Source organism: Chlorocebus sabaeus, chromosome 11 (assembly GCF_047675955.1).
Source record: "Chlorocebus sabaeus isolate Y175 chromosome 11, mChlSab1.0.hap1, whole genome shotgun sequence".
NCBI lineage: Eukaryota > Metazoa > Chordata > Mammalia > Primates > Cercopithecidae > Chlorocebus > Chlorocebus sabaeus.
In genome coordinates this window covers 116,795,179-116,819,863 of record NC_132914.1, presented here as the reverse complement: position 1 = coordinate 116,819,863, position 24,685 = coordinate 116,795,179, and the positions used below count along the sequence as shown (strand labels likewise).

Below are 24,685 nucleotides of genomic sequence, written 5' to 3'. Positions count from 1 at the left end.
GTTACTGAAGGTTGTAAGAATAAAAGGAAAAGCAGATCCACAACTTGAACTCTACTAGACAATTTTAAACATGCTGCAAACGTTTGTGCTCAACGTCGTAAATACCAGCACCCGCTGCTCTTCCTAGAAACCTCCATCTCCCCCTAGATGGAGATCCCCTGGATCCCCTCAGTGAAAAGTTATGTGATTTCCTGAGGCTCGCCTCTGGAGGAGAGGAGTGGACACAATGGGATTCGCTAAACTGAGACAGTGAGACTTCATTTTTCTTTTTTCTGTTTTCTTTTCATTTTTACAAATCAATGACTTTGGCTGATCCGGCTGTGCAGCTTGGATTTCCTACATTTTGGACTTTTTTTTTTTTTTTTTCTTGTTCATTTGCCAGGGACCTGCCTCTGGAGAGTCCTGGAGGAAAAGATCTCACAGTCTGAAGTCGAGGATCCATTCCTCAGAAACTCCTTTGGGTGTGTGTGGATGAGGTCCATCCTCCATGCTCACAGCCCACTGAACGCTGGTTCCTCAGGCACTGTGTGGTACAGACAGAGAGAGAAAGAGAGAAAGACCATGGGCTGAGCTTCTGTGGTTGCCTTTCCCAGCTCGATGCCTTCCTTTTAGATGGCGATGACTCTGGTTAAACACATGCTGAAATGTACCAGCCCACCTGCGCACTTTTGACTCTAAGCGGGGGCTTCCTTTTGAGAAACATGTTCTATTTGGAAAACTTATTTTATCTTACATGCAAAAAAACAAAAACAACAAAAAACAAACAAACAAAAAACCGAATAATGCAGATACGGAAAAATGCCTCTTGAGCATTTCTGAACCTCACTCTCCTCCCCAAGGGTTAGTATAGTAGCACGTTAGCAGTTTGATGTAAGTTCTCCAGGTGTTTTTCTCTGCATTGAAACTGATCAATAAGCATTTAGAAATTGTATACTCATCATGTGTATGTGTTTACATAATGCAATCGTGCTGCAATTTCTTTTTTTGTTTTACTCATTTATTCAATGTGTATATACATGCTGGGCACTGCTCTAGTGCTGATTATAGTAATAACACCCAACAGTTACCTAGTGAGTACAGTGTGCCAGGCCCTGGAGTTTGTGCAATTTAACCCTCACAGCCCTGTGAGGTAGGCACTGTTATTATCTCCATTTTATGTACGAGAAAACAGAGGCACAGACTGCTTAAAAGATATACCTAAGGACACACAGCTACTTAGAGGAAGCACCTGGATTGGAACTCCAGCAGTCTAGCTTGTAAATAGGCACTCTTTTTTTTTTTTTTTTTTTTGAGATGGAGTCTTGCTCTGTCGCCCAGACTGGAGTGCAGTGCAGTGGTGTGATCTCAGCTCACTGCAAGCTCCGCCTCCCAGGTTCACGCCATTCTCCTGCCTCAGTCTCCCAAGTAGCTGGGACTACAGGCCCCCGCCAACATGCCCGGCTAATTTTTTTTTTTTTTTTTTGTATTTTTAGTAGAGACAGAGTTTTACCATGTTAGCCAGGATGGTCTTGATCTCCTGACCTTGTGATCCACCTGCCTCGGCCTCCCAAAGTGTTGGGATTACAGGCGTGAGCCATCACGCCCAGCTGTAAATAGGCACTCTTAAGCGCCATGCTCTATTATTATGGGCAGTAACAGAAATGAAAATGTCCCTGGAGTTCTCATGCCAGTAGGGGGAAACAGACCATAGATATAGAATTTATCAGGGAGTGGTAAGGAACAGAAGTAAAACTGACTAAAGGGATAGTCTCTTTGCTAACGTAATATAAGAACAAGTGCCAGATGGAGAGATGGGAACCAGCTGAGTGGCTTTTAGGAGGAAGAGAGTTCTGGGCAGAGGCAACGGCAAATGCAGAGTCCCTGAGGCAGGAATATGCTTGCATTGCTCAGAGAGAAGGCTCTGATGTGGCTGAAGTGGAGGGAGTGAAAGGGAGAGAGGGGAGATGAGGATGGGGGAGGAGAGATGAGGATGGGGAGGCAGCAGTCAGATCACGCAGGGCTTGTAAAGTCATAGTAAGAAGGATGTCTCTACGTGTATACTTTTTCAAAAAATAGAGACGGGATCTCACTATATTACCCAGGCTGGTCTTGAACTCCTGGGCTCAAGTGATCCTCCTGCCTTGGCCTCCAAAAGTGCTGGGATTACAGGTGTGAACAAGGGCACCTGACCCTGTCTCCATGTTTAAATTTCAGTGTGGTATCCCATCATACAAATATATCACTCCTAATTTAACCTGCCTACTGACGGACATGTAGGTGGTTTCAAGATTTCTCCTACCGTAAACAAAGCTGCAATGAACATCATTGCACATCTGTGGTTCCCAACCCCAGCTGTGCATTAGAGTTACCTGGAGAACCCTACAGTCTACCAATCCCTGGTCCTATTACTGGAGATTCTAATTTAATTGGTCCAGGGTGGGCCCTGGGCATTGTTTTTTAAACTTTTTTTATTTTAATTTTTTGAGACAGGATCTTGCTCTGTCACCCAGGCTGGAGTACACTGGTACATTTATAACAGACTGCAGCCTTGACCTCTTGGGCTCAAGCTGGCCTTGCACCTGAGCCTCCCAAGTAGCTGGGACTGCAGGTGCATGCCACCAAGCCCAGATAATTTCTTTTTTTAATTTTTAGTAGAGATGAGATCTTGCTATGTTGCCCAGGCTGGCCTCCAACTCCTGAGCTCTAGTGATCCTCCTGTTTCTGCCTCCCAAAGTGCTGGAATTACAGGCATGAACCACAGTGCCCAGTGGTATTGGCATACATTTAAAGCTCCCCAGGTGATTCTAACACATAGCTAGGGTGAAGCATTACTGTGTTATGTGCATTTTTGTGCACCTGTCTCTAAGGTGGATACTGAGCAGTGGAATTGCTGGGTTAGTGGGTGCCTGGATTTTATATTAGATACATCCAAATTGACTTTCCAAAAGACTGTCCCAGTTTTCTCTTTCACCACCAGTATAGTGTCCAATTTTTCACATCCTGGCCAACCTTGATATTCCCCATCTTTTTAATTGTTGCAATCTGCCAGACAAAAATATGTAGTATTTTTTGTTGTTGTTGCTTTAATTTGTGCTCTTGATTACCAGTGAGGTTTAACATCCTTTTAATGTTCATTCTGATTTCTTCATCATCGTGTGCTAGCTTATATCCTTTTCAAAGCAAAATTCCTTCCATTGTTGCTGGCAACTTAAGTCTGATTTGTCTCTACCTCAACTTATCTGAACCAACACAGAAAGCCCCTTCTAACCTTCTGGAAATAGGTAACGATTCCCATTTTTCATTATGGAATCATGAAATTTCTCTGAGCAAAACAATTTCCAGAAAGCCTTTCCCCAGCCAACAATATAGAAAAGAAGAGGGATTTGCTTTTAAGCTTTTGCAAAAAGGTCAAGTTCCTGCTTCATGTCCACCTTGATATGTATGTCTCGTTCCAATTCTGATGCAATTGAAGGATATTTTGAGGCCAGGAAAGGATTCATTTCAATTTGCTTATGAGAGAGGAGCTTTCCCAGTACAGAATGGGTCAAGATCTTCTAACTCTGTGCCTGCTAAGGAGACACAGTCATGGGACCCTTATCCCTGTTTAGAGGTAAGTTTTTCCTTAATGAAAACCTTGGAAAACAAAGGCTGTTGTTGTTAAGAATGGCAAACAAGCGTTTTCAACACACAGGTATGTACCTGGCTGTTTATACCTCAACGAGACCACTCAGAGACGTACATTCAGGGGAGTTGCATTGTACATGCATTTAACTTATGGCAGATCGACTATTTATGTTCCTCAAAAAGAAAAAAAGTGACAGAGCTGAAGTTTCTGACTGCCGCCCTGCTCAATGATCATGAGCACGGATGGGGATGTCACGTCTATTCCTTCTATGTGAGCCCAGAGTGTGGTTCCGGTGTTGAAACAGATGCCATGAACCCTAAACCCAGCCACATAGTTCAGCTGACTCTCAGCCCAAGGAACAGTCACCTCTTCCAACACTGGAGACATTCACTGGCTATGCTGGGCTGATCGAGATACCATGTGTGAGTCTCCAATAGGGTGCCCTCCTTGGATACTTCCAAGATTAAGTTTGATATACTCAAAGCTCACCTTGTGCCCTGACATGAGAACCTTACTCCTGAGTAACAAGAAACTCCACTGTGTTCGCAGGGTCATCTGAGAATGTCATATTTGTCACAGAGGACATTTGTCTCACACCCAAATGTTGTCATGGTCAATGGTTTCTGCTGCTAAGGACATTCTGCCAAATTCCACAGAGCATCGGATAAGAGAACAAGAGCCTGATCTCAAGGAGAGAGGAAAAGAGCTGGGTGTGGTGGCTCAACCCTGTAATCCCAGCTAACTCAGGAGGCTGAAGTGGGAGGATCACTTGAGGCTGGGAGTTCAAGACCAGCCTGGGCAACATAATGAGACCCCTGTCTCTAAAACAAAAACCAAAAACAAAAGGGAGGGAGGAAGAGAAAATTTGGGAGGTGTGTAAACTTTCCAGGGAAGCAGCAATAACTGAAGCTTCTACCAGATACCTTAGGTGTGATATTGTGATAAAGAATAATAAATATTTGGTCCCTACATCTGGTTCCTGAGACAGAGCTCCTAACACCCTTGTAGACTGGGTACTAGGAGAATCGTTTGTTTTGATGTTTTGTCTTGACTCTAGTTTCTGACACAGAGCTCCCAAATTCCTTGGAATTTCCTGGGTGATAGGACTATATTTATTCTAATGAGGCAACTCTTGGTGGGCTCCTGGATAGCCTCAGGTTGTGGGTGGGTTGCCAGGGGAACTACCCATGTAATTAGAAGGTTGGAACTTCCAGTCCCACCCCCTGGACTCCAGGGAGGAGAAATGGGCTGAAGGTTAAGTTGGGCACCAATGGCCAATGATGTAATTGATCATGCCTACGTAATGAAGCCCCCATGCAAACCCAAAAGGACAGCATTGGGAGAGCTTCCAGATTGCTGAATGTGTGGTGGGACCTGGAAGGTGGCACACTTGAACAGGACATGGAAACACCACACCCCTTCCTACATACCTTGCCCTATGCATCTCTTCTATCTGACTGTTCATCTGTATCCTTTGTAATATCCTTTGTAATAAATGGGTAAACATAAGTAAGTGTTGCCTTGAGTTCTGTGAGCCACTTTAGCACATTAATAGAACCTGAGAAGGGGGTCATGAAGATCCCCAACTTAGAGCCAGCCAGTCCGAAGTGCAGGTCACAACCTGGGGCTTGCAATTAGCATCTGAAATGGGAGGCAGTCTTGGGGGACCAAACCATTAACCTGTGGGACCTGACTCTAACTCCCAGTAGATGGTGTAGTAATTGAGCTAAATTATACGATACCCAGTTGGTAGTCACTGTACAATTGCTTAGTGTGTGGGGAAACAAAACACACCTGGTCACAGCTGTGTGTTGTGTTGAGTGTGTAAGAGAAGAAAAACTGTTTATCTTTTTATCTTAGGGATGTAAAAAAGTCTTGTTTGTTGGCACATGTCCACAGAGGCAAGAATGTTCTTCATTAAATGCAAAGTCCTAGAATAGTAGTTCTGCAACTTCAGAATATTTAGAATTATTTTTCGGGGAAGGTGGCTTGTGATATTTCCAGGCTACTCAGGAAATGGGGTGCAGGAACCTGCATTTTTATAAACATCCCAGATGAATCTGTCCTAGGTGGCTCTGAGATTTGTGCCTTGAGAAACGTCACTAGAATAACCTAACCTTGCTTGAGTCCTCAAGGTATCAGCAGGAAGCAAAAGTCTGCAAATAGTTTGGTTTTGACTGGGGATTTGAATTACTAGGATTGATAAACGGATGGCTACTATATTTAAACATTTCACCTGTGTGATTTATTTCTTCACTTTCCCTAGCAACTTGAGGTCGGAGAGTTTTCTGACTTTGAAAGACTGCAAGTCCATGATTCTGTCTGGACAAGAACAATTCTCTGCTGTCAATGCAGGATTCTATCCAAAATGGTTTAATATTTCAGTTGAATAATTCCCAGCTCTTAGGAATTTGATGTCATGAAACCCTGTGTTTCATTGCCCCAGCCACCATGTGGCTTATATAGATATCCTGTAACATAGGATGAATGAGAGCTTTTCATGAGTTTGGGTAAAGACTATCATGATCTGAGACTATGCCAAGGAAGTAAACTACCCGCGATTTCAACCATTTGAGATTTCAATCTGTTCTCTAACACACTGGCTACAGCTTTCTTGATAAGGATAAAGAATGATTTTTTTTAAGACAGAGAATTTACAGTTTTTAAAAGGCAGTAGCTTACTTCAAACAGTTTTTTTGGTTTTTTTTGTTTGTTTGTTTTGTTCGTTTGTTTGTTTGTTTGAGACAGGATCTCACTGTGTTGCTCAGGCTAGAGTGCAGTGGTGTGATCATGGCTCACTGCAGCCTCAATCTCTGGGCTCAAAAGATCCTCCTGCTTCAGCCTCCTGAATGGCTAGGACTACAGGTGTGCACCACCAAATCCAGCTAATTTAAAAGAAATATTTTTTGGAGCGACAGGGTCTTGCTATGTTGCCCAGGCTGGTCCTAAACTCCTGGCCTCGAGAGATCCTCCCACCTCAGCCCAAGGTATTGGATTACAGGTGTGAGCCATCACACCCGGCCCCCAGACAGCATTTGTAAATGAATAAACTCAGAAAACTCACAGATTCATGGGTTTTGGGTCAGGCTTCGACTCCTCTAAGGTCAGATTTTTCCAGCCCCTCTGTGGAAACAGATTGTTACAAAGGAGCCTGCCTGTGGGTAGACCTGCTAGGTGGCAACTCCATTTCCCTCCCTAGCATTGGGTTAGACATAGCAGATTAGGATGATGAGTTTGCTGTAAATGAAAACTGGCCAGTCCATGAATGGCCACCATTCGCACGTTCTTCCTTGTGGACTTTGATGCAGGATATTTGCCAAGGTTTGGCAAAGACTGTTCTGCCCGCCACCTGCGTCTGAATCCTCAGGTTGGGAGCAGGGGCAGCTGAAAGATGCAGATGTTCTTGAGCCTCACTTCTGATTTAGCAAGTTGGAATCTTTTGAAGTGAGGCTCGGATGCTAACTTTTTTTAAACCTCTCCAGGTAACTCTTATGGAGTGTAAAGCTTGGGCACTTTTGCCTTAGAAGTTTCATATTGCCATTTAATTCCTCCCATAAATGAGGGCTGGGAGATTTAATTTCAAAGGATTACTGAGAAATTGGCCATGTTACTTGGAAGACAGAATTGATTTCATTCTCTAACGGCTATTTTCTGCCTCCTTCCTTCTTTCTCTCTGTCTCCCCCCCGCCCTCTCTTGCCCATACATGCATATGACAAAGCCTTTAAATTTGAGTTTCTCCATGGAACTCTCTTTTAAAATTTATTTATTTATTTTTTGAGACAGGGTCTCACTCTGTCATGTAGGCTAGAGTGCGATGGCATGACCATAGCTCACTGCAGCCTTGAATTCCTGGACTCAAGTCATCCTCCCATCTCAGCCTTCCAAATAGCTGGGAATACAGGTGTGTGCCTCCATGCCCAGCTAATTAAAAAAATTTTTTTTTGTAGAGATGGGGTCTAGGCCGGGCGCGGTGGCTCAAGCCTGTAATCCCAGCACTTTGGGAGGCCGAGACAGGCAGATCACAAGGTCAGGAGATCGAGACCATCCTGGCTAACACAGTGAAACCCCGTCTCTACTAAAAAATACAAAAAAACTAGCCAGGCGAGGTGGTGGGTGCCTGTAGTCCCAGCTACTTGGGAGGCTGAGGCAGGAGAATGGCCTGAACCCGGGAGGTGGAGCTTGCAGTGAGCTAAGATCCGGCCACTGCACTCCAGCCTGGGTGATAGAGCAAGACTCCGTCTCAAAAAAAAAAAAAAAAAAAAAAAAAAGAGATCGGGTCTAGCTATGTTGCCCCAGGCTGCTCAAGGAACTCCTGGCCTCAAGAGATCCTCCCATCTCTGCCTCCCAAAGTGCTAGGATTATAGGCATGAGCCACCGTGCCTGGCCTGTTTTCTTTAATAACAGAGGCAACAGCATCTAGAAGGAATTTGACCCTACAGATGGGGAAATAATTCAATTCTCATTTTATAGTTAGGGAAATTGAGGCAGAGAGAGTTTAATAATTTGCCCAGATAGCCTGTGTGGTAGAAGTAGGATCTGAATCCTGATAAAGCTGGTATTAAATCATAGGCTCTAACCATTGTGAACAGTGCCTTTTAGGAAGAAGGAACAGAGAGGCTACTCCTTCTCATACCTTTTATTCCTAAGGAAGCTTCAATCACAAGCAGAGACATTCAATCACAAGCAGAAACACTTCATCCCCAGATAAAAACACTTATATTAAAATTGGAGAAAGTCTTCATACGAATGCTTCTAGATCTCTTCCAACATTTCTTGGATGGAGTTGCCATGAGCAAACTGATCTTTGAAAGCAGACTGTCCACTAGAGACTGCAAAGTAGATAGTGTCTAGGCTGCAAATATTGTTTCTGTGTTTTAGTAATGTGAATTGCTTGTCAATATCTAAAAATCAGATTTTACATAAAATTCCAGATTTCCAACATCTCTTGAAAAATGAGCCCCATGAAGCCTTCATGGTAAGTGGTTACAGTTGGAGCAGAGTGGTGGCTGCTTCCTTTAAACTGTGCTTTTGAAATTGCCATGTCCCCACCACTTCCTATTGTCCTATAACCAAGCTACCTCATGTATGTCCTTTCCTTGACCCCTGTACTCCTTTGATTTTGTGAACCTTGGCCCTGACTCATCACACATTTCTGTAGGTTGAAACCTCACCATACCATTCCCCCGTAAATAAACCCTGGAGTTAGCCACAAAGCAAGTACCACTTACTGGCCTTTGTTACTGGGTGTACTAGCAGGGACATATTGACTTAGAGGCAGTGCGGAGTTTGGCTAAGAACACAGCCTGAAGAGTGACACTATCCTGGTTTTAAATCCTACTTTTTGCACTAACTAGCTGTGAGGCTTTGGGCAAGTCACTTTACCTCTCTGAGCCTCAGTTTCTCATCTGCAAAATAGGGATAATAATACCTATCTACCTCTTTGGGTTGCTGTGAAGACTCAATGAGGATTAATTCATGTAAAAGCTTAAAACAGTACCTGGTATATGTCAAGGTCTATGTTAGTGTCAGCTGCTATTATTATGACCCACTTAGCTCAAACACTAATCTAGGCAGTATGCATTTTCACAAGTTCCCAGGAGCCAAGCCAAGGCTTGGCCTCATTCCCTTGGAACACTGTCCTTTGTTTGGCTCATAAGCATAAAGCCTTGAATTCTATTTAAAGACATCTTGAATTCTGAGGTCCTTTCCCAGTAACATTGATAATAATAGTAATAATAGGATTAATAAATGATTTACATTTTTGTGCACCCACTGAAGAACAGAGACACCAACCTACACATTCTGTGAGTCATCCAGTTAACTTTACAATAGCTTTATGAAATGAATTATTCTCATTTTACAGGTGAGGAAACTGAGGTTCAGGAATGTTAAACAATTGGCTGAAGGTCTCACAGTGAATAAGTGGTGGCTGGGACCTGGGTCCAGGCAGTCTGGTGCCAAAACCGCACCATTAAACCCACACTCTGTGGCTCCCCTGCTCACAAGTTCACAAGCACCTTACACCTTCTCTTAAGAATATAGTCAGATTCATTCACATGTATTCTCCAACCATCTTTCTCTTCATAGGCCAACATCAAATTTGCCATCCTGCAGGCAAGAAACCATGAGTTTCCTTTCATGTTTGAGTGTCCTTTTCTCTTTTCTTTGGCCAAAGCCATTTAATTTTCTTTTGTGACACTTCCTGTTTCGATATCTTCCCCTCTACCCAGCTGCCACTGATTGTTCCTGGATCTGCCTTGTTTGATAGGAAGTGGATCTACCATGACATCTGTTACTCTCTTGGTTGCCAAGGTTGGGTTGGCTGATCTGGAATGTCAAAAGAGGTCTCCTTCCTCCCTCACCCATCTCGGTAAACCTCCTTTGTCAACCAAGAGAAAGAGGTTGACCTTCTCAGCTCGATGGGTGTAGAATTTTGGTCAAGGGTATAGGAGTAGCCATGCCGCTCTGACAGAAAAGTGAAAGAATTTCTCAGCATTCTTATCTGTCTTATCAGAAATTACATAGCAAGACAGAGATGGATCTGGGCTTGTCATTTCCGGGTCTGGGTTGCCTATCACATGACCTTGCCATCTGTCAAACTTCTGATGGAAAGTGTTATTGATTCTAGCAGATGGAGCCCATCTGAGCTGGTTAGAGAAATCAGAATAAATTTGTCCCAGTTCAGAGGGACAACACATCAACAGCATCCGTCTTTTTATGAGATGAGAGTTCACTGTCAATACCAAAAATATGTGGTGACCCTTCTGCCCTTAAACTAAAACAGTTATGCTAGTTTGATGCAAGTAGGAGTTTATTTAGCAGATGATGTTCTAGGGCAGAGCAAATAGCAATCCTAAATATCCCATTTACTCTCCCACATTTCCCACCCTCTTACAGTTAGGTGGGATTATGTGACTGATTTCAGTCAATGTGAGCCTAAGCGACATTTGTCGCCAGGCAGTAAAAAGCCCATGTGGGATTCTCCAGTCTTCCTCTCCCCCGCCTTTGCCTGAGGACACCTCATGTTCTAGATCTGAAGTTGGCAAACTACAGCCCACAGACAGATGCCTGTTTTTGTAAATAAAGTTTTATTGGAACACAGCCACGCCTGTTCATTTCTATATTGTCTATGGCTGCTTTTGTGCTAAAATGGCAGAGCTAAGTAGCTGTGCCAGAGACCATGATCGGGACCATATGGCCTGCAAGGCTTAAAAGATTTACTATCTGGCCCTTTACAGACAAAGTTTGTTGGCTTCTGTTCTAGACAGAGCAACTACAAGATGGTGGAGCTTTGTATAGCGTGGGACCTTGTGTGACTGTGTGGAGGAGAGACCTTCTACTGACCTATATGATCCAGGTAATGGATCCATATTGTTGATCCAAAGAAGGATCCAAATCTTCTTTCTTTATAAATCACTCAGTCTGAGGTATTTCTTTACAGCAATGCAGAATGGACTAACACACTACTTCTGTGCTAGAAAGACTGAGTTGAGTAGTTGGGACTATGTCCCTCTGTCCAGAGAATGTAGGGCCCGTAAGGCCAAAAATATTTACTATTTGGTCATTTACCAAAGAAGTTCACCCACTCCTGCACTAGAAGATCCACAATGTTGCTGTGTCCCTCGGACTGGGACAGATTTATTCTGAGAAGAAAACATGAAAACCCTTTGGCTTGGGGTAGTTACTGGAGCATAACCTAATCTACCCTAACAGATTCCAATGGGCATTCGAGAAAGGGCAGTTGACATAGGGAGGGATTCAGAAAGCCTACTTACTTCCTTGTGAAGTGAACTGCACAAGAAATGCCGATGATGAGAAGGCCAATGATGATGGAGGCGATGGCTACCCACTTAGCATTCCGCCCAAGCCGCCTGGCTCCTTCGTAGTCTCCGTCGTTGTAGCTGTTCAGAGACTGGGGGACACAAGGGAAGAGCTGGTGATGACAGATAACCCACAGAGAAAGGGATGGAAGTACTCAGGCTGTCCTGATGAAAAGGCTCCAAGAGCCCTCTCGTGACTTTGCTCATCTCACTGACAGGCTGCTAAACAAACAACACGGTCATCCCCTCCTCCAGGAATCCTTCCCTAAACACTAAGGATGAGTTAACTGCCCCCTCGGTATTTCCTGATGACTTTTGTCTTAGCATTTACATAATAAGATTTTGTCTCTCCCACCAGCATGTAAGTGCAACGTGGGCAAGGGTCATCATCTGTCTTTTTTCTGTTTTTTTGAGACAGAGTTTCACTCTGTCACCCAGGCTGGAGTGCAGTGGCACAATCTTGGCTCATTGCAATCTCCGCCTCCCAGGTTCAAGCAATTCTCCTACCTCAGCCTCCTGAGTAACTGGGATTACAGGTCCACCAAGTCCAGCTAATTTTTGTACTTTTAGTAGAGACAGGGTTTCACCACATTGGCCAGGCTGGTCTCGAACTCCTGACCTCAAGTGATCCACCCACCTCGGTCTCCCAGAGTGCTAGGATTACAGGCATGAGCCTCCATGCCCAGCCATATGTCTTGTTCAGCACGGCATACCAGTGTCAAGTGCAATACTTGCCATGTAGAAGATGCTGGATAAGTATTTGTAGCATAAAAGGACAAATGAGTATGTCTGTCTTGTTCACTAGAACAGGGGTTTGCAAATCATGGCCCATGGGCCAAATCCAGCCTGCTGCCTGTTTTTGTAAATAAAGCTTATTTGGAACATAGTCACACTCATTTGTTTACTATTGTCTGTGGCTATTTGATATAGTTTTGTTGTAGGGCAGGTAAGCCCCAGAATTGGAGCTTAGCCTGGGAAGTTTTTTGGCCTCTCTTAGGAAATAATTTAAGAGTGAGCTGGTGGTAGAAGAAAGCAGCTTTAGGCTGGGCGTGGTGGCTCACTCCTGTAATCCCAGCACTTTGAGAGGTAAAGGCGGGCAGATCACCTGAGGTCAGGAGTTTGAGACCAGCCTGGTCAACATGGTGAAACTCTGTCTCTACTAACAATACAAAAACTTAGCTGGGCGCGATGGCACCTGTAATCCCCAGCTACTCGGGAAGCTGAGGCAGGAGAATAGCTTGAACTTGGGAGGCGGAGGTTGCAGTGAGCAGAGATTGCGCCATTGGACTCCAGCCTGGACAACAAGAGTGAAACTCCGTCTCAAAAACAACAACAACAAAAAACCCAGCTTTATGGAGGCGGTGGCGTTAGAGCCCTGACTTGGTTACAGCTCCATGATTGCTCCTGCAGAGCAGGGCTACCCCACAGGCAGCGTGTTGTGAGTGGCAGCTCAGGGCAGTGCTGTAGTTAGATTTATACTCACTTTTAACTATATGTAAATTAAGGGGCTGGTTGTTCAGAAATTTTTAGATAAGGAGTGGCAACTTCTGCGTGGTGGCCCTGGAAAGGGGTGGCAACTTCTGGGTCATTGCCCTGGAAAGTGGTAGTAACTTCTGGGTGCTGCCATAGCAATGGTAAACTGTCATGGCACTGGTGAGCACGCCTGATGGAGAGGAGCTTTGAGTGCCTTTTTCCTGTTTCAGCCAGTCTTCAATCTGCTCTGGAGTCAAGTCCCGCCTCCTACCTCAGTTTGGATGTTCGTCCCCCCCTCCAAATCTCCTGTGGAAATGTGATCCCCAATGTTGGAGGTGGGGCCTGGTGGGAGATGTTGTAGTCGGGGGGCAGACCCTCATTAATGGCTTGATGCCCTCCCTGCAGTAATGAGTTCTCACTGTTAGTTCATGTGAGAGCTGGTTGTTTAAAAGAGCCTGGCATCGTTCTCTTTCTCTCTCTCTCTTGCCACATGACACAGTTGCTTCCCCCTTGCTTTCCACGATGAGTAAAGGCTTCCTGAGTCCTCACCAGAGGAAGATACTGGTGCCATGTTTGTATAGCCTGCAGAACCACGCACCAAAGCAACCTCCTTTCTTATAACTCACTCAGTGTGAGGTATTTCTTTATAGCAGTGCAAAACGGACTGACACACTACCTTTTGTGCTACAAAGACAGAGTTGAGTAGTTGGGACTTTGTCTCTCTGTCCAGAGAATGTAGGGCCTGCAAGCCCAAAAATATTTACTATTTGGTCATTTACCAAAAAAGTTCGCCCACTCCTGCACTAGAAGATCAATCCATGAGGTCAGGGACTTTAGATGAATTGTTCATCTCCATGCCCAAGCCAACGCTGTCATTCCCAGCTGTTAAAATGTTGAAATACTCTGTACTTATTGATAAATAGCAGCTACTCTGAAGCTTGTCCCCCTTCCCCAGTATCCCAACCATCCCGCTTGCTCCTCTGCATTTTCCCTGGTTTCCCCATGATCCAACAACTTAAGGGTTATTAGTGCACTTAGCAGAGTGTCTTCTCTGATTCTGTGCTCATGCCAAACTTGTTAAATATTTAAATATCGTCCTTGTTGCTAGTACTTAGTGGTGTCTGGCGGATTGTTGGAGCTCAAGAAATGTGTTATTGACTGAATGAGTGAATGAATATGTCTGTTTCCCCACAGAATGTGAATTTTTTGAGGGCATCTTTGAGGTCTGCAGGACATAGCACAGCGCCAGGCAAAGCAGAAGTATTCAGAGACTGCCTGCTGCTGAGATGAAGGCCAGATACTGTTCTTCTCCCTTTAATAATAAGGGAATCTTAACCAATTGACATCATGTGCCTTCTGATAAAATACCCTGACAAGGACATTTTACTTATGCAATTTCCTTTCCTTTCCCTTCCCTTCCCTTCCCTTCCCTTCCCTTCCCTTCCCTTCCCTTCCCTTCCTTTCCCTTCCCCTCCCCTCCCCTCCCCTCCCCTCCCCTTCCCTTCCTTTCCCTTTCTCTTCCCTTCCTTCCCTTTTTCCTTTCATTTCCTTCTTCCTTCCCTTTCCTTTCCTTTTCCTTTCCTCTTTTCTTGTCTTTTCTTTTCTTTTCCTTTCTTTTCTCCTCTTCTCCTCTTCCTCCTCCTCCTTCTTCTCCTCCTCCTCCTCCTTTTTTTTTTTTTTCCTGAGACATAGTCTTGCTCTGTCACCCAGGCGGGAGTGCAGCGACGTGATCTCAGCTCACTGCAACCTCTGCCTCCTGGGTTCAAATGATTCTTCTACCTCAGCCTCCTGAGTAGCTGGGACTAAAGGCATATGCCACCATGCCTGGCTAATTTTTGTATTTTTAGCAGAGATGGAGTTTCACCATGTTGGCCAGACTGGTCTCGAACTTCTGGCCTTAAGCAATCCACTTGCCTCGGCCTCTCAGAGTATTGGGATTACAGGGATGAGCCACTGCACCTGGCCCTATGTAGTTTTCTCAATATGTTTAGCTTCTTTTTTTTAATTGAGAGGGAATAATAGGGTATATTCTATCTGAGCAATTTTCTGCAAGACAAATGGCTTGAAATTATTTTTAAAAAGTCAATGTCATGAAAGACATGCACACCCACCCACCCACACACATCAGGAGACTCTCCTAGATTAAAGAAAACTAGATGAACCTAACAATTATATGCAATGTATGATCCTTGATCATGTCTGGGATTAATAAATAAGTAGCAATGACAGATATTGTTGGGACAATTGGGGAAATTCACATGTAGAATAAATGTTATATAATAATGTTAAATTTCTTGAGTGTGACATTTATATTTTGGTTACATGAGAGATTTTTTTTCTACAGAAGATACAGGCTGCATTATCTAGAACTGACATTATTGCAACCTGTGCCTAAATTTTCAGCAAAAATAAAAATAAAAATGGCAAAAAATGTTAACTATTGATGCATTTTGGTGATTATATAGGTCATTGTGTTATTTGCTCACTTATACTTGAGGTCTGCAATTTTTCAAAATAAAAAGAACACACAGTTTTGAAAAATAAGCTCTCTTTATCATCCCATGGCTAAGAGTCACCCAACAGTTGTGCTGCAGCCCAAAAAGACTGGAACTATGTATTTAAAAGTTATGTACACGCACACCTGTGGTCTAAGTTACTCGGGAGGCTGAGGTGGCAGGATCATCTGAGCCCATGAGTTTGAGGCTGCCGTGAGCTATGATCGTGCCACTGCACTCCAGCCTGGGTGACAGAGTGAGACCCTGCATTTAAAAAAAAAAAAAAAGTTACATACAGAAGGACTCCATCAGTGCTGTGAATTACAGATTTCACTGAGAACCTCTTCCTTGATTCTGAAATCACAGCACTTCAGTAATAATGGCTCCTCTTCCTGGACTATCAAGGGGGATTAGACATATGCAGACAATTACAAGCCAGAGAAATACCCAGTATACCGCAGAGCTTTCTGCTTCCGGAACCTTCAATTAATTCTTGGATCTGGGCCACCTTAGTCAGCAACAGGCTGGAAGACTCAGTAATGAAGAGGAATTGCTTTCAGTCCTCTTGTATGAATGAGAGAGCGAGAACCAAAAACAATGTCAGGGACTTCCGGAAAGGTGAGTTCCCGAATTCCAAGTTATGAATTCTGGAGTTCTCCATCTTGGGTGTTGGTAGTGAAAAAAATACAGAGAACCAGGCCCTATCATGGAAAGATTCTGATTTAACAGGTGTGGGGACCAGGCAGCACGTGTTTTTTGTGTGTGATTTTTTTGTTGTGGTAAAATATGCCTACAGTTTAATCTTTTAACCATTTTAAAGTATACTGTTCAGTGGCGTTATGTACATTCGCACTGCTGTGCAGCCATGACCCACCATCTATTTCTGGAATTTTCATCTTCCCCAGTGGAAACTCCATACCTGTAAAATACTCACTTCCATTCACCCTCTACCCAGCCAATGACAACCACAATTCTTTCTGAGTCCCATAAATTTGACTATTCTGGGTACCTAATACAAGTGAAATTATGCAATATTTGCTTTTTTTGGGGGGACTGGATTCTTTTACTTAGACATAATAATGTCTTCAAGGTTCATCCGTGTTAGCAAGTGTCAGAATTTTTTCCCCTTTTAAGGATGAACAATACTCCGTTGTAGGGATATATACAATATTCCATTGCAGGGATACATATTCCATTGTAGGGATATATACAATATTCCATCCTAGGGATATATACAATATTCCATTGTAGGGATATATTGCATTTTGTCTATCCCTTCAGCTGTTGATAGATGCTTGGGTTGCTCTTTCATTATTATTATCATTAAAAAAAATTTTTTTTGAGACGGGGTCTCATTCTGTCACCCAGGTTGGAGTGGAGTAGCACAATCTTGGCTCACTGCAGCCTCGACCTCCTGGGCTCAAGTAATTCTTCTACTTCAGCCTCCTGAGTAGCTGGGACTACAGGTGGATACCACCATACTCAGCTAATTTTTTTTTTTTTTTTTTTTTGTGGATTTTTGGTAGAGATGGGGTTTTGCCATGTTGCCCAGGCTGGTTTCAAACTCCCGACCTCAAGCAATCCACCTGCCTCTGCCTCCCAAAGTGCTGGGATTACAGGCATGAGCCACTTTACCCAGCCTATTATTATCATTTTTAAGCTTCACAGGATTGAAAACTTCTGGTCTATGTAATTATCCTTAATGTCCTTCAAGGTCAAGATGCCCATCATCTTTACATTTATTCCAAGGAAGTATGTAATAGAGCATGGGCTTGAAATTCAGAGATCTGAGTTTAAATTCCATGTCTTATCATCTGTGAGAGCTAAGGCAAGTTACCAACCTTCCTAAGCCTTAGTGCCCTTGTCTGTAAATCGGGGGCAATAGTAATAGCACCCACTTCACATTGGTGGATCCAATGAATTCATGTGTGTCAAGTGGTTGGCATTGGCTCAGCACATAGTGTATGCTCAATGAATGTTAGCTTTTGCTGTGAATTGCTACTTCCTGCCTTGCTCTTATTTTAAGTCTGCACTCTTTGGGGGTGTAACAGAATCTTCTCTACCCCTTACTGGATCAGAATCTTTGGGGACCCAACTTTGAGAAGCTGTATTAGAGGTTTTACAAGCAAAATCACTGCGTAGAATATTAGAGCCCTAAATTCTGAGCTCATAATCCAGTTTAGAATTATATGAATTCAGACCCTCTCAAACTGACCTATTGTGCTGCCTTGGAAAACACAGTTCTGAGATGATAGCCGTGATGATGAATTCATAGGAAAAATAATGAGGTCCCCTCTCTTTCCTAAAGAAAGAGATTCTACCTGTTTGGATGAAAAAACAGTTTCATGTCCTCAGCAGCAGTGACCAAAAACGTGGGAAGGGCAGCCAGTCTATCCTGTAGAAGGGTGCATCTATCACCTGTGCATTGCCCATGAGCACAGGTGAAATGAGGGTCCTTGGCCATTTGAGTTGTTTGACACAAGGCAGAGAGGCTGTGCTTGGTGACCTGGCTGAAGGGGATTTGGGTGCAAGCCACAGGTGAATCCTGCCCCGCCTTCATCACCTGCTACCACTGTGGCATCTTGTATGTAACCCTCCTGTCTTTGCAAACCAACATTTTTCCAGGGACATGTTGGGGAGACCTTGAGTGAATCTAGGAATGGGGATGCTGTTGGCTTGAAAACCAGATGAAAAGCCTCTTTCAGTATTAAGTGTGGACTTTCCTCTCCCCACAAATCCTTTTCCGAATCCATTTTCTCTCCTGGTACTTGGGAAAAGGGCTGCCCATCGGTAGACCTGCTGGGTAAAAGAAAGAAGATGCGGGGATGGACGGGAGTGGGAGACTCCAACTCTGAGATTTCACTGTGAAGGACTTCCATGGCTGGGGGGTCTTGGGCTTAAGGGTAGAGAACTAACAGTGAAGCAGAAAGAATTCTTTACCTGCCTCCCCAACATATCAGCTGTAATTCTTTTCCTCTTTTAATTGGAATTTTATACTGAGGTTCTCCTGGCAGATGTGACAGACTGAAGCAGTGGAAATGGATTTTAGAGAAAATGCGTGGTTTATAAATCTTTTTCTGAAGAGCTTAGAATGTAAACTATTCCATCTGGTGTGGAAGAACTAGGAAGAAATGGGGCGGCTTTAGATACTCAAAATTTACATGATCTTATTTGTTCTTTTAAAAATTAATAATGCAATTTGTGAACATGTGAAACATTTGAATGCTACAGAAGCACATACAGTCAATAGTAAAACTCTTTCCCTAATCTTATTTCCCAGAGATAACCCTTATTAGCAGTTTGGTGCATCTGCTTCTAGATTTTTCCCCCTATGAATAATATGAAAAGAAAACTGACACTTTCTCCTGCTTCCATTATGACTAAGCACATCATGTATCACAGTCAGAAGAGAGAAACAGCAATTTTCACCCTGAGATACACCAAGAATAACAGAGCCAGTCTGTCTAGTCCTGATCCCTCAAATATTAAAACCTTGAGTGCTTCCCATAAATCTTGGCAAGGACGGCTTCATCCCTACCTTTTGCAACTATGATGTCTAAACACAGGTTACCTCTTTTGTGGATATTGTAATATCTTCAGAAAGATACTGTTTTGTTTTCCAGGAACAGATTAATATAAAACAACTTGGTCACCTTGGCAGCTTTGCATGTTTTCTTTTAAATACTTGTGTTTTGCTTTGGCTAGCTGGTCTTTTTGAAGGTGGATTCTCTTGCATTTCTTTTGAAGTAAAATGTTTTCTTCTCTAAATGTTTTGGCCTTCAGTCTTTCTTTGACAAAATAACAATGATAATAGATAATATTTATGAGGCATTTAGTATATGCCAGGCACTGTATTAAATGTTTTCCAAGAATGATTGGATTGGTCCTCACAACACTATGAGCTAGGTGCTTTGTGGTTTCCATTTTACAGATGGGAAAACTGAGGCACAAAGAAGTCGAAGCAATTTGACCAGTCACGTGGCTAGTTTGGCACAGTGATTGTGCACACACACATACAGGCACAGACACACAGGAGTTTGTGTGTGTGTGTTTTTTTCTCTCTTTGTTTTAAGAATATGAATAGGCCAGGTGCAGTGGCTCATACCTGTAATCTCAGCACTTTGGGAGGCTGAGGCAAGAGGATCACTTGAGTCCAGGAGTTCAAGACCAGCCTGGGCAACATAGCAAGACCCTTGTCTCTACAAAAAAATTTTAAAAATTAGGTGGATGCCAGGAACAGTGATTCATGCCTGTAATCCCAACACTTTGGGAGGCCAAGGCAGGAGGATCACCTGAGTCCAGGAGGTCAAGACCAACCTGGGTAAGACAGGAAGACCCTGTATCTACAAAAAATTAGCTGGCGTGGTGGCATGTGCTTGTAATCCCAGCTACTTGGGGATGCTGAGATGGGAGGATTGCTTGAGTCCCAGTGTCCAAGGCTGCAGTGAGCTATGATTGTGCCACTGCACTCCAGCCTGGGTGACGGAGCAAGACGCTGTTTCAAAAAAAAAAAAAAGCCAGATATGGTGGCATGTACCTGTAATCCCAGCTACTCAGGAGGCTGAGGCAAGAGCATTGCTTGAGTGCAGGAGTTTGAGATTATAGTGAGCTATGATTGAGCCACTGCACTGTAGCCTGGGTGACAGAGCAAGACCCTGTATCTGAAAAAATAAAAAATATAAAAATACAAACAGTATCATACAACATTTGTTCTACAACTTGCTTTTTTTCCATTTAATATGGGGTGGGCAACTTCCCAAGCTAGTGTGTCCAAGTCTGTTTTATTCTTGTTTTCTTTCCCCATTCATGATTAAAATAATGAGTTATATTGACAGACTTCCTGATGTTACATGATCCTTGTATTCTTGGGGAACATCTTGATTTGTTATGGTGCAATCTTTTCTTTGTAACTTTTCATTTTCAAATAGCTTCAAACGTATAGAAACACTGTGAGTTCTATAAACATTATGAGTATGGTTGTCTTATTCTTTTTAAGGGCTTCCTCCTAGTTCATTTAAATGTTCATACCTCACCTATAACTATAACTATAGACATTTAGTTATTTAAAATTTATTGAGATTGCATAATATGCTGTAGTGGACATTCTAGTGAGTATGGCTGTCTTATTCTTTTTAAGGGCTTCCTATTAGCTCATTTAAATACTCATGCCTCACCTGTAACTATAACTATAGACATTTTCTTATTTAAAATTTGTTGAGATTGCATAATATGCTGTAGTGGACATTCTGATTGATACATTTTTGTATGTTTGAGCCTTTGCTTTTGGTGAATTTCTAGGAATGGAATTGTTCAGTCAAACAGTATATGGATTTACATTTGGAGCGATAGAGCCAAATTGCCCTGCAAAAAGGTTATCCAAATCTATGCTCCCGCTAATTGTATTTAAGTGTTCTTTCCCCAACATCATTGCCAATACTGTATATTATCAATCTCTTTTTCCACATTCTGATGGGTGAAAAAGAATCTCAAGATAAAATTCCGTTAATTAATGGTGAGGTTGAGCCATCTCTTCACACTTCAGATCTTAGCTCCAATGTTTTCTTCTCACAGAGAACTTTTCAGACCAGCTTATCTAAAACTGGCCAGCTTTCCCTGGTGACCCACACAGTGCCCGGAACATAGAATGAGATCAATAAGTATGTGTTGAATTAACAAATGTATGTATAAATGAATATTTATTGATCTTAAGTGTTTCTTCTTGATGAGTTTTGTACCCATACCCTTTGTCTAGTTTTCTATTGGTTTGTCTTTTCTTACTGATGCTGTGGGAAACTTTTACATATTATGGACCAGCACTGTGCAATAGAAATATAATGGGAGACACAGAGGTGATTTTGAATTTTCTAGTAACCACATCAAAAAAGTAAAAATAAGTAGGTGAAATTAACTTCAATAATATACATTTTATTCTATCCAACATGTCAAAATATTATTCAAAGCTGTGGTATGAGCCATTTTTCAAGTGCTCCATAGTTACATGTGGCTAGTGGCAACTGTACTGAATAACTGAATAATATTCCTTGATCTGTTACATATTTTGCAAAATTTTCTCCCACTTTCTCGTGGTCTGTTTTTAAAAAATAATTAAAATACTATGATTATAGTGATATTGTATTAAAATAACTCCTGAGTGAATAGATTTGTACCAATGGCAGTGTTTTTTTTTCTTGAGACAGGATCTTGCTCTGTCACCTAGGCTGGAGTACAATGGCATGATCTTGGCTCACTGAAATCTCAACTTCCCTGGCTGAAGTGATCTTCCCACCTCAGCCTCCCAAGTATCTGGGACTACAGGTGAGTGCTACCACTCCCAGGTAACTTTTGCATTTTTTGTAGAGATGAGGTTTTGCCATGTTGCCCAGGCTGGTCTTGAATTTCAGAGCTCAAATTATCCTCCTGCCTCAGCCTCCCAAAGTGTTGGTATTACAGACACGAGCCACCATGCCTAGCCTGCTCTTTTTTCATATGGTTTATGTTTCTATGGAATTTTGTCCCATTGTATTAGTCCTTTCTCATGTTGCTAATAAATACATACTTGAGACCGGGCAATTTATAAAGGAAAGTGGTTTAATTGACTCACAGTTCAGCATGGCTGGGGAGGCCTCAGGAAACTTACAATCATGGTGGAAAGGGAAGGAAATGCATCCTTCTTCACACAGCAGCAGGAGAGGGAAGAATGAGTGCCGAGTGAAGGAGGAAGCCCCTTACAAAACCATCAGATCTCATGAGAACTTACTCGCTATCACATGAATAGCATGGGGGAAACTGGCCACATGATTCAGTTACTTCCTACCAGGTCCCTCCCATGACATGTGGGGATTATGAGAACTACAATCAAAGATGAGATTTGGGTGAGGACACCACCAAACCATATAATTGCACTCCTGGCCCCTCTCAAATCTTATGTCCTCACATTTCAAGACACAATCATGCCTTTCCAACAGTCCACCTAAGTCTCAGCTCATTCCAGCATTAATCCAAAAGTCCAAGTCCAAGGTCTCATCTGAGAGAAGACAAGTCGCTTCCTTCTATGACCTTGCAAAACCAAAAGCAAGTTAGTCACTTCCTAGACACAATGCGAGTACAGGCATTGGGCAAATACATCTGCTCCAAAAGGGAGGAAATGGCCAAAACAAAGTGGCTACAGGCCCCATGCAAGTCCTAAATCCAATAGAGGAGTCAATAAACCTTAAATTTCCAAAATGATCCCCTTTGACTCCATGTCTCACATCCAGGTCACACTGATGCAAGAGGTGGGTTCCCATGGCTTTGGGCAGCTCCACTCCTGTGGCTTTGCAGGGTACAGCCCCCCTCCCTAACTGCTTTCACAGGCTGGTGTTCAGTGCCTGCAGCTTTTCCAGGTGCATGGTGCAAGCTGTTGATGGATCTACCATTCTGGGTTCTGGAGGACAGTGGCCCTCTTCTCACAGCTCCACTAGGCAGTGCCCCAGTGGGGACCTTGTATGGAGGCTACTACTGCATATTTCCCTTCCATACTTCCCTAGCAGAGGTTTTCCATGAGGGCTCTGCCCCCGTAGCAAATTTATGCCTGGACATCCAGGCATTTCCATACATCCTCTGAAATCTAGGTGGAGGTTCTCAAACCTCAATTATTGTCTTCTGCACACCCTCAGGACTAACACCATGTGGAAGCTGCCAAGATTTGGGACTTGCACCCTCTGAGGCAATGGTCCAAGCTGTACTTTGGCTCCTTTTAGCCATGGTTGGGGCTGAAACAGCTGGGATGCAGGGCATCATGTCCAGAGGCTGCACACAGCAGTGGGGCCCTGGGCCTGGCCCATGAAACCATTTTTCCCTCCTAGGCCTCCAGACCTGTGATGGGAGGGGCTGCCTTGAAGGTCTCTAACATGCCCTGGAGACATTTTTCCCATTGTCTTGGTGATTAACATTTGGTTCCTTGTTACTTATGCAAATGCAAATTTCTGCAGCTGGCTTGAATTTCTCCCGAGAAAATGGAGTTTCTTTCTTTCTTTCTTTCTTTCTTTTTTTGAGATGGGGTTTTGCTCTTGTTGCCCAGGTTGGAGTGCAATGGTGTGATCTTGGCTCACTGCAACCTCCACCTCCTGGATTCAAGTGGTTCTCCTGCCTCAGCCTACCAAGTAGCTGGGATTATAGGCATGTGCCACCACGCCTGGCTAATTTTGTATTTTTAGTAGGGACAGGGTTTCTCTCTTTTGGTCAGGCTGGTCTCGAACTCCTGACCTCAGGTAATTCACCCATCTTGGCCTCTCAGAGTGTTGGGATTATAGGCGTGAGCCACCACGCCTGGCCGGGATTTTCTCTTCTATCATATCATCAGGCTGCACATTTTTCAAACTTTTATGATCTGCTCCCTCTTGAATGCTTTGCCATGTAGAAATTTCTTCTGCCAGATACCCTAAATCATCTATCTCAAGTTCAATGTTCTGTAGATCTCTGGGGCAGGGACAAAATGTTGCCAGTCCATTTGCATAGCAAGAGTGACCTTTACTCTTGTTCCCAAAAAGTTCCCCATCTCCATCTGAGACCACCTTAGCCTGGACTTCATTGTCCATATGACTATCAGCATTTCGGTCAAAGCCATTCAACAAGTCTCTCAGAAGTTCTAAACTTTCCCACATCTTCCTGTCTTCTGAGGCCTCCAAGTCTCTAGGAAGTTCCAATTTTTCCCACATTTTCTTGTCTTCTTCTGAGCCCTCCAAACTTTTCCAACCTCTGCCTGTTACCCAGTTCCAAAGTTGCTTCCACATTTTCTGGTATCTTTACAGCAGCTTCCCACTCTCCATGGTACCAATTTACTGTAATTGTCTGTTCTCATGCTGCTAATAAAGATATACCTGAGACCGGGTAATTTATAAAGGAAAGAGGTTTAATTGACTCACAGTTTCTCAGGGCTGGGGAGGCCTCAGGAAACTTATAATCATGGCAGAAGGAGAAGCAAACATGTCATTCACATGGTGGCAAGAGAGAGAAGAATGAGTGTCGAGCGAAGGGGGAAGCTCCTTACAAAACCATCAGATCTTGTGAGAACTCATTCACTATCACAAGAATAACATGGGGGAAACTGGCCCCATGATTCAATTACCTCCCACTGGGTTCCTCCCATGACACGTGGGGATTATGGGAGCTACAATTCAAGACTGAGATTTGGGTGGGGACACAGCCAAACAATATCACCCATGTAGATTTTAATAACCATGACTACAATCAGGAAACAGAAATGGTCCATCACCACAGAGAAACTCCCCCTGTGACGCCTTGCAAGTCACAC

The 24,685-nt window shown here is 43.3% G+C and overlaps 1 protein-coding gene across 1 annotated transcript in view; it reads right to left on the bottom strand.

The window, feature by feature from the left end:
* Positions 1 to 310: 310 nt before the first annotated feature.
* The window catches only part of TMEM233 (transmembrane protein 233), a 45,100-nt gene continuing 20,725 nt past the window's right edge, over positions 311 to 24,685 (bottom strand). Inside the window, exons 2-3 of the mRNA XM_008004896.3 lie at positions 11,381 to 11,517; positions 311 to 523 (exon numbers count right to left, since the gene is read on the bottom strand). Coding sequence (XP_008003087.1) covers positions 517 to 523; positions 11,381 to 11,517 — 144 coding nt within the window. The 3' untranslated portion in view covers positions 311 to 516. The remainder of the gene's footprint in view (positions 524 to 11,380; positions 11,518 to 24,685) is intronic.